This window comes from Chiloscyllium plagiosum, chromosome 3 (genome assembly GCF_004010195.1).
Source record: "Chiloscyllium plagiosum isolate BGI_BamShark_2017 chromosome 3, ASM401019v2, whole genome shotgun sequence".
Taxonomy (NCBI): domain Eukaryota; kingdom Metazoa; phylum Chordata; class Chondrichthyes; order Orectolobiformes; family Hemiscylliidae; genus Chiloscyllium; species Chiloscyllium plagiosum.
Window position 1 is genome coordinate 87,974,532 of NC_057712.1, and position 9,835 is coordinate 87,984,366.

The 9,835-nt window shown below is 41.1% G+C and overlaps 1 protein-coding gene across 4 annotated transcripts in view; it reads left to right on the forward strand.

The window, feature by feature from the left end:
* mchr2a (melanin concentrating hormone receptor 2a) overlaps positions 1-9,835 on the forward strand; it is a 56,107-nt gene that overhangs the window by 30,689 nt on the left and 15,583 nt on the right. For all 4 annotated transcript variants that reach the window (XM_043687487.1, XM_043687489.1, XM_043687488.1 and 1 more), the window contains 2 exons: positions 2,181-2,375; positions 8,241-8,360. In XM_043687487.1, the coding sequence (XP_043543422.1) occupies positions 2,181-2,375; positions 8,241-8,360 (315 nt within the window). The remainder of the gene's footprint in view (positions 1-2,180; positions 2,376-8,240; positions 8,361-9,835) is intronic.

Here is a 9,835-nt window from a genome sequence, read left to right on the forward strand (position 1 = left end):
ACAATGTCTTGTCGAGTACAGCCTACTCTCCTTTTGACTCGAGAATGTGGTGTTCTAAAAATATTATCCCAAAACATGCTATGTACATCACATTTAGGCTATTTTTGCCCATCTAATTTTTCCAATCCATATGCAGATCAAAAACTCACTTGATTTTGTCATTTCTTTCTGACAAGCTCTAATATTTCTTTCTTATTCTCCATCCTCCCATGTGATAGCAGACACGGAGCCTGTTTTGCAAGTGACTTCTTGTCATTATCATTTCTCATCTCTACCCAAACCACTTCGACATCCTGGTTTCCTGAGCTTAGGTCATCCTTCTCTGTTGTGCTAATACCTGTTTTCTATTCTTACATGTAGTTTGGGTGTTGCTGACAAGATCAGCATTTGTTGCCCATCCGAATTGCCCTTGAGTGGCTTGATGGCCATAATAAATTAATTAAATAACACAACAACCTCCCCACCTTTTCTTCGCTGTCCTTCCCTAAGTGTCATATATCCATAAGGCAGAAGTGGGTACTGCAGATGCTGGATATTAGAGTCAAGGTTAGAGTGGTGCTGGGAAAGCTCAGCAGATCAGGCAGCATCCAAAGAGCAGGAAAATCAAAGGGCCTTTGCCCGAAACGTTGATTTTTCGGCTCCTTGGATGCTGCCTGACCTGCTGTGCTTTTCCAGCATCACTCTAATCTTGACATTTATATATATATATATATAGATGTTATGGCCAACTTTACAGATGACGCAAAGTGGATATGAGAGTCTAGGACCAGAGGGCATAATCTCAGAATTAAAGTTCACACACATTTAAGACAGAGAGAGGGATTTCCTCTCTCAGACACTAGTAAATCTGTGGCATTCCTTACCACAAAGGGCTGTTGAGATTGTGTTGTTAAGTATGTTCAAGCTAAAACAGACAGATTTTTAATCAGCAAGGAAATCAAGAGTAATAGGGAAAGAAAAGAAAGCAGAATTAAGGATTAGGATATTGGCCATGATCACATTGAATAGGAAAATGGACTCGATGGGTTGAAAAAGCCTACTTTTGCTCCTATGTCATATTCTCTTACGTGCCCTTCAATGTGTAAGTCCAAATGTCTGTCATCCTACAGCCATAGCTCTGTATTGACAACTGGATCATACCCATTTATTTCTATTTGTGTTGTTACTTCATTTGTTTTATTTTAAATGTTGCAAGTATTCAGTTAAAAAGCATTTAGTTTTCTCCTTTAGTTTTGTAGCTTTTAGCCTTTTCTATGATTCATTGTTAAAACTGTACTCTCTATTCATTCCTGTTGCAGCTAGTTTATCTCTTCTCATATTAATACCTTTCTCTCATGCCTTGTCTCTGATATGACACAACTTCCCAAATTTGATCCTTTGCCCACGATTTAAATTGAAACCCTCTCTATTTCTTTAGATATGCTGCTTACTAAACACTGGATCTAGCATGGTTCAGATAAAGATCATTCCAGTCATCCAGGCCCCACTAACTCCAGTACTGGTGCTAGAGTCCCCATGAACCAGAAACCACTTCCACTGCACCAGTGTTTGACCTATACTTTCATCTCTCTGATCTTGTTTCCCTAATTCCAATTTGCAAGTAGTTCAAGAAATAATCCAGAAATCCTCATGTTTGAAGTTGTTCTCCTTAATTTGGTGTCTAGCTGTATGGAGACACTTGTCCTGCCTGTGTTATTATAACCTGCAGTTATTGACAACTGCATCCTCCCCCTCCCACTGCAAGTTCCTCTCCAGTCCTGAGCAGATGTCCTGAACCCTAGGACTGAGCCAGCAACAAAGACTTTTGGACCAAACACAGAAATTGCTGGAGAAGCTCAAGAGATCTGGCAGCATCTGTGGAGAGAAAGCAGAGTTGACATTTTGAGTCCTTCTTCAGAACTCCTCAAACTTACTGCAAAGACTGAGGCTCCTGCAGTGGTGCTGTTTCAGTCCACTGACTTTCCCAGTTTTAAATTAATCCTGGTTTAACTCCTGGAGCAGCATTTAGTAAAAATGCAGTCCCAGCAGACATGATGAGAAATCTCTAAAATATTTTCGCATAACCTTGATATAAGTTTCAAGCAATGCTCTGACAAACTAATCATTGTTATGAAAAAGAGTTGTGTAAAATAAAAAGTCTTGATGGTTTTTGAAAGTCTATTTGATTTTTTGGTCCATAGGTACCTGGCCCTTGTTCATCCATTCCGTCTGACAAGTTTCAGAACCAGGTCGAAAACCATTAAGATCAACCTCTGTCTTTGGGCAATTTCAATTCTACTGGCCCTTCCTGTCTGGACACATGCAAAAGTCATTAAATTTAAAGATGGCTTGGAAAGCTGTGCTATTGATCTATCTTCGCCCCAGGACATACTTTGGTAAGTTTATTATAAAATGTAGCTCCTAAATGCTTGGGAAGTCATTTAGTTTTAATTGAAAATTGCAAAGAATTTAAAGCACAAAACAAGACAATTCAGTTTAATCAATCTGTTCTAGTGTTTTTGTTTTCTTCTCCCACTGTCCGTCATCCCATCAGCATAGTCTTCTGTTTCTTTCTCTCTTGTGCATTTATCTAGCATCCCTTGAAATATATTTATGTAATTCTCCTCAAATATTCCATGTAATAGCAAATTCTTCATGCTAACCCATCTCTGGGTGAAGAGCTTTAATGCAGCATCTCAAATTAATTTGGTGAGGAATTATACAGCATTTAATAATACTGTCTGATTAAACAAACTTGCTGCCACTTTCAAAATGTTCATAGACTTAATTTACTTAACTCTGAAGTTGAAGCTTGTGCTAGGGTATTTAAATATATCACTAACTTATGCTAAAGTAATTATATACTTTTCACAGATGATATTAAAATGTTCAAGAATCATTTCTTCAGCTGGGGTTGTTCACTTACATTTTTGTCACTATGCTTCATAAAATTAATCTCAAACCTGCTTCGGAAAGAGGCTACATGAAGCAGTGGGGATTGTCCCTGCCTCTAAGCCAGGAGCTCCAGATTCAAGTCCCAGTCCTGCCTTTGATGGGAAAGGGAGGAGTATTGATAATGTGGCCATGTGTCTTCTTGTAAATCCTTCTAAGATACACCAATGACAGGCAGTAAGATCGGGAGAAAATTCTGCTCTGCCATGTGGACTCTTTATCATCACAATCCTTAGCTCCAGACTGTGGCATGCATGTCGAAGTATATGTTGCCAAAGCAACTCAACACTTGGCTTGACAACCAATGTGGATCACGTTGGTGTCAAGAACATGGTGTTCAGGTTGGGGTGAATTTACCATCTAACTCCTTCTCCTTCGTGTGCTGAAGATTGAGGGCTGAATTTTCCCAGCCCCTGAACAAAGTGAGCAATGATGAGCCAGTTAGGAAAATATAGCGAAATTGGAAAAATTAGATTCCTGATATTGAGGATACGTAATTCTAATTTTACATTTCTTTCTTTCAAAATACACTTTGTCCATAAAAAACTTTACACATGTACATAATCACAAACATAGGTCGGTTCTGTGCAATAGTATATCAAGAAAACAAACAAATATTGGAGTCTGACTCTGTCCAAACAAACCAAAGGCATCTCTCACTTGAACCAGGCTATATTTACATACATTTGGGGTGCCAGGAAGATCTGATGACTGAATGGAATCCTGTTTAACTTCAGTAGGATTGGCAAGACAAGAATTTTGCTTGTGAGATACAGTCATGAAGTCATTGAGCTGTACAGCATGAAAACAGACCCTTCAGTCCAACTTGTCTATGCCGACCAGATAACCTAAATTAAACTAGTCCCATTTACCAGCATTTGGCCCATCTCCCTCTAAACCCCTCCTATTCATATACCTATCCAGATACCTTTTGAGTTGTAATTGCACCAGCATCCACCACTTGCAGAACTTATGTTTACATGCATTAGCATCACATTATTATCTATTTTCACCTCATTTATCTACAGTTTACTATTCTCTAATATTGTGGGAAGAAACTAGGCGTGACAACTCTCAACATGAAAGGTACATGGGTACTTAGTGTCTCCAGCTCGCCACCTGTGCCTCCAAGCCTATATGCTGACAACAATCCTCTCATCACCTCAGGGCATGCATCATGGGTAGCCACTGTCTGCAATAGTCCCCTTCCCCAGAGGTTGGCACTGGGCACGCACCAGCCTCCCCATAGCATCGTGGCATTTCTCCACATCATTTAGTATATATTTATCCACTTCAATGCTACAGTTTGGTCTGCACTAACACCTTGCATTTCAATGCTGTTGCAAGGCTGCTTTGTACACAGGCACAGGCACCCATATCATGGATTGGACCAGTGTGAATTTCAGAGCTCTTTATTTGCTCTCCTAATGCTCAGTCACTCTGCACCTACTTTGATGTCCACAGAATCCCTGCCTTGCATTGCTTTGCCTTTTTGTGTATTTATGCATTATTCAGAGCTTATAGGCTCATTTTGCCTCTGTTTTACCTTATGCCTTAGTGTAAATATAACATCTGGTAATTTGACGTGTTTGACAGCAATGATCAATCAAGAGGGTAGATGTTGCTTTATGGCACGATGTTATGTTAATGTCACACCTGCAACTAGAATAATACACAACAAATACAATGCATGCTCTTCAATCAAATGAAGTTCTTTGAAAGTCTAAGGGAAGTAGTCCTAAAGAGTCTTTGGTCATTACAGGTTAATGGCACAGTAAGCCAATGGCATCACCCATTACCAGTCCAGTGGGTTGGACATAGTGAGTCAGGATCTTGGGGCAGTCAGGGTCAGGGGTTCCATAACATTACAGTACAGGGAATAGGCTACAGTCAGTCCAGCAAGTCCAGTGCAACCAGGGGATTACTAGTAAGTCGATCAGGAGGTACACCTATCAGAAGTTTGGTCGCACATCGGTCTTGGCTGATCTTCCAGGTCAGTCAGTCCAACAATGACAATGCTATGCTACACTAGGCATTAGGGCAAGAATAGCACTCCCTTAGTCAGTGCTCAAACATGATATGACACTACAGATGAGTGGCCTGTGTAGCGTAATTCTAATAGCTGTTGTCACTATGACAGTTATTCAGACAGGTGATGATTTAAAATGGCAATATATTTAGAATGTGAGCTTCTTTTTCCAATGAAATGTCATCCTTGAACCTGAAGTACCCTCAGAAGCTGTCCTTTCTTGAATCCTTCCACCTATATGCCAAGATGATATGGGCAGGCTGGTGTGTGCCCAGTGCCAACCTCTGGGGAAGGGGACTATTGCAGACAGTGGCTACCCATGATGCATGCCCTGAGGTGTTGAGAGGATTGTTGCCAGCATATAGGCTTGGAGGCACAGGTGGCGAGCTGAAGACACTAGGTACCCATGAAACTTTCATGTGACTCTCATGTGACTTTCATGTCGAGAGCTGTCACGTCTAGTTTCTCTCCACAATGTTAGAGAATAGTAAACTGCAGGTAAATGAAGTGAATATAGATAATAATGTGATGCTATTGCATGTAAATACAAGATCTGCAAGTGGTGGATGCTGGTGCAATTACAGCTTAAAAGGTATCTGGATGGGTATATGAATAGGAGGGGTTTAGAGGGAGATGGGCCAAATGTTGGTAAATGGGACTAGTTTAATTTAGGTTATCTGGTCGGCATAGATGAGTTGGACTGAAGGGTCAGTTTCCATAGCTGACAACAACTGACTGCTGATCTTACGCTGTAAATATGGTGTCAGAGCTGAAAAATACCATTACGTCCTGGCACTGGGACATCGGAACAGGAGTTGGCCATTCAGCTCATCAAGCCTACTCCACCATTTAATATAATTATGGATGGTCGAACATTTCAATGCTTTTCATCCTCTCCATCCCCACAACCCTGTACATGATTGGTAATCAGAAATATTTCAATATCTACTTTAAACATATGCAAATACTGAGCTTCCACATTCATCTAGTAGAGAATTCCAAAGATTCACAGCACTCTGAGTAAAACAAATCCACCTCATCTTTGTTCTAAATGGCATCCCGACCATTTGCTTTCGATCCCCACATCCAAATCATTACTGTGAACAACTGGGATTCATATGCTGATTCTGGCAGCACCAATATAATCACAGCCAGACATGTGAGAATGACCTGTTTATTTCTCTGTCTCTTTTCTGCCTGTTAGTCAATGCTTGATCCATGCTAGCACACCAGCTGCTATCCCATGTGCTGGACAGCCTCCTGAGGGAGATTGTTGGTGAGGGCTTCCACTAATGTAATGTGTGAGGGTGGTGCCATAGGAGGTCAATATGCATAATGAGGTGAACAGCAGAGAATTTCATGAGATAACTCACTCGCTCGCTGAGAGTTGCCACCCAGGTTGCTTGGGTTGTTAGGAAGGCATACGATGGCTTAGCTTTTATTGGTAAAGGGATTAAGTTTTGGAACCATGAGGTCATGCTGCAGCTGTAAAAAGCTCTGGTGCGGCCGGACTTGGAATATTACATTCAGTTCTGGTCACCGCATTTTAGGAAGGATGTGGAAGCTTTGGAAAGGGTGAGGAGATTTACTAGGATGTTGCCTGGTATGGAGGGGAGGCCTGACAAGGAAAGGCTGAGGGGCTTGAGGCTGTTTTCATTTGAGAGAAGAGGGTTGAGAGGTGACTTAATTGAGACATATAAAATAATCAGAGGGTTAGATAGAGTAGACAGTGAGAGCCTTTTTCCTTGGATGTTGATGGCTAACACAGGGGGGCATAGCTTTAAATTGAGGGGTCATAGAAGTAGGGCAGATGTCAGAGATAGTCTCTTTATCCAGAGAGTAGTAGGAGCATGGAACACACTGCCTGCAACCCACTCACCAACTTTAAGGGCATTGAAATGGTCATTGGATAGATATATGGACGAGAATGGTATAGTGTAGGTTAGATGGGCTTCAGATTGGTTCACAGGTCGGCACAACATCGAGGACCGAAGGGCCTGTACTGCGCTGTAATGTTCTTTTCTATTCTATCTATGATTTCACGGATAGAAACTAACCATGAAACTCCCTGAAAATTGACATTTAGCTTAATTTTGCTAAATTCAGCCCTGAGCTATCTCCTTTCGGGAAGAGAACTGAAGATGAAGACGGTCTGAAATTGTAATGTTATTATTTGGACATATAGGTTCACATTTTAAACAGAAGCATTGTGAAAGGTTTCTGACATTTTAACAGCCAAGAAATGAAGTGGAGGACAATGGAAAGAGGTTTACTTTAGAGTCAAAATCAGCCAAAGAGACCTCATTTCTCACTTCAACAAGATAGTTTAGTTATAGAAATTGGCAAACATGATGTAAGCCTATGAAAGTAATATAGCAAAGAGCAGGAGCCCTCTCAAAGTGATGCGATAAATCAGCTCTAAAATAGAAGACTTAGTTAGTGCCCTTCTAAGCACAGCATGGGCACACACTCAATCAATACATTGTGCATGTACAAGTCGGAGATGGAGAATTTCAGTAAAAATTGCTAGTTGGTCTCAATAAGCATGCAATTGCATTCCAAAATTCACACTGCGCCACAACTTTACTGCATTGATAAGGCTAAATGAAAAGTCAGAACAGCGATCAAACTCCCCCACTGAAATGTTCTTAAATATGCAGACCTGTGGCAGAACCATTTACTGATTGTAACCTTGAAGTCTCAATACAGTTTCACTTCCAAACACTGCAACAAGTGAATCATTCTTAGTTCATGTGTGCAGTATACTATTCTCCAAAGAAAGTGCAATGAGAGAAAATATTTAAAACATTCTTAAACTCCTGCTATATTTCAGTGTAACGATACCACTAGCATGTAGGACTCTTGTGGCTTTGTAATAGTGTCTCTATCTCTGGGCCTGAAGGCTGGCTTTGGATGATAGTGTGAGAAAATTTGCAAGGCCTTGCAGAGAGAAACCCTCCATCGACAAAAATAATACTTAGCTGGTTATGGGTAAGGTTCAATCCGTTGTTTCAGTTTGTCTTTAGAAATTGATGACATGAAAATAGATGGAAATTAAACTCAACCCAGTGGCCTTGTTGGTTCACCATGTGGAAAATGCCATTTTCGGCATCATTTGATAAATGCTTTATTCAATGCTTACAATTACCAAATGACAAAACAATTTTTAAATACCTGTCAGGCAACAGTTTTATCACTTGTTAGAAAATTCAAATCAATTCTCAAGCATTGCTGAATAACCAGAAAAAACTAACATATATTCTCTCCATTCTTTTCACAGGTATACACTGTACCACACCTTAACTTCTTTCTTCTTTCCCTTACCTCTGATAATTCTTTGTTACGTTTTGATTCTGTGTTACACATGGGACATCTATCAAGAAAACAAGAGAACTGGAAGGTAAATAACTTATTATAATCACAAATTTATACTCATGATATCTAAATGAGGAGTTTACTCCAAAATGTTATAGTTCTTTTTGATAACGAAATGTCTAACACATGGAATTCGGTCTTCATGTTTAAGACTTTCTAGGACAAGGTATTGAGAAAACCAAATATTGCATATCAGATTTGCACGTATACCCTTTCCCCACTCGGGACAAAGTGCACTTTTACCACTTCACAGTGAACCTAATGATGATTTGGGAAAAGCCAATGCTTTGGAATTTCCAAGTAGCACAGGGATGCTACCCATGTTTCTCCACCTAATATTGTGTAGTTTATCAGGGACAGAATAGATGGGACTCCCCACAGTTGTTTAATTGTTTATGCTTACAGAATGGCAGGGGCCAAGTGGCAGAGCTATACCTGCAGTTAACTAAATAAACCAGACTGATTGCTCAGTCAGGAGGGAGAAAATGAGGACTGCAGATCAGAGCTGAAAAATGTGTTGCTGGAAAAGCGCAGCCGGTCAGGCAGCATCCAAGGAGCAGGAGAATCAACATTTCGGGTATAAGCCCTTCTTCAGGAATCAGAATTCAGGAATTTGACTGCTCAGTCATTACAAAACCATCTCAGAAATCAAATTACGATACAAGAAACTAGTATGGCAGGGGGGGTGGGAACCCGAGCTGTATACCGGAGGTGAGAGTTGATACAGATGAGGCAATAGCAAGAGGTAGACCAGCTAGTGGAAAAGATTTTCCTGGCAAGGAACCAAGGGATCAGTTAAAGTGTGTTTGCTTTAACGCAAGGAGTATCAGGAATAAAAGTGACGAACTTAGAGCATGGATCAGTACCTGGTGCTATGATGTTGTGGCCATAACAGAGACATGGGTTTCAGAGGGGCAGAAATGGTTGCTGGATGTTCCAGGGTTTAGAGCATTTAAAAGGAATATGGAGGGGGGAGAAAGTGGAGGACTACTAATCAGAGAGGGTATCACAGCTACAGAAGCTTCCATTGTCGAGGAAGATCTGCCTACCGAGTCAGTATGGGTGGAAATTAGCAACAGCAAGGGAGCAGTCACCTCTTTAGGGGATTACTACAGGCCCCCCAATAGCAGCAGGGAGATTGAAGAAAGCATAGGTCGGCAGATTTTGGAAAAGTGTGGACGTAGTAGGGTTGTTGTAATGGGTGACTTTAACTTTCCCAATATTGATTGCAGAGAAAGTGAGGGCTGTAGATGCTGGAGATAAGATCTGAAAATGTGTTGCTGGAAAAGCGCAGCAGGTCAGGCAGCATCCAAGGAACAGGAGAATCGACGTTTCGGGCATAAGCCCTTCTTCAGGAATGAGGAAAGTGTGTCCAGCAGGCTAAGATAAAAGGTAGGGAGGAGGAACTTGGGGGAGGGGCTTTGGAAATGTGATAGGTGGTGGGAGGTCAAGGTGAGGGTGATAGGCCGGAGTGGGGTGGGGGCGGAGAGGTCAGGAAGA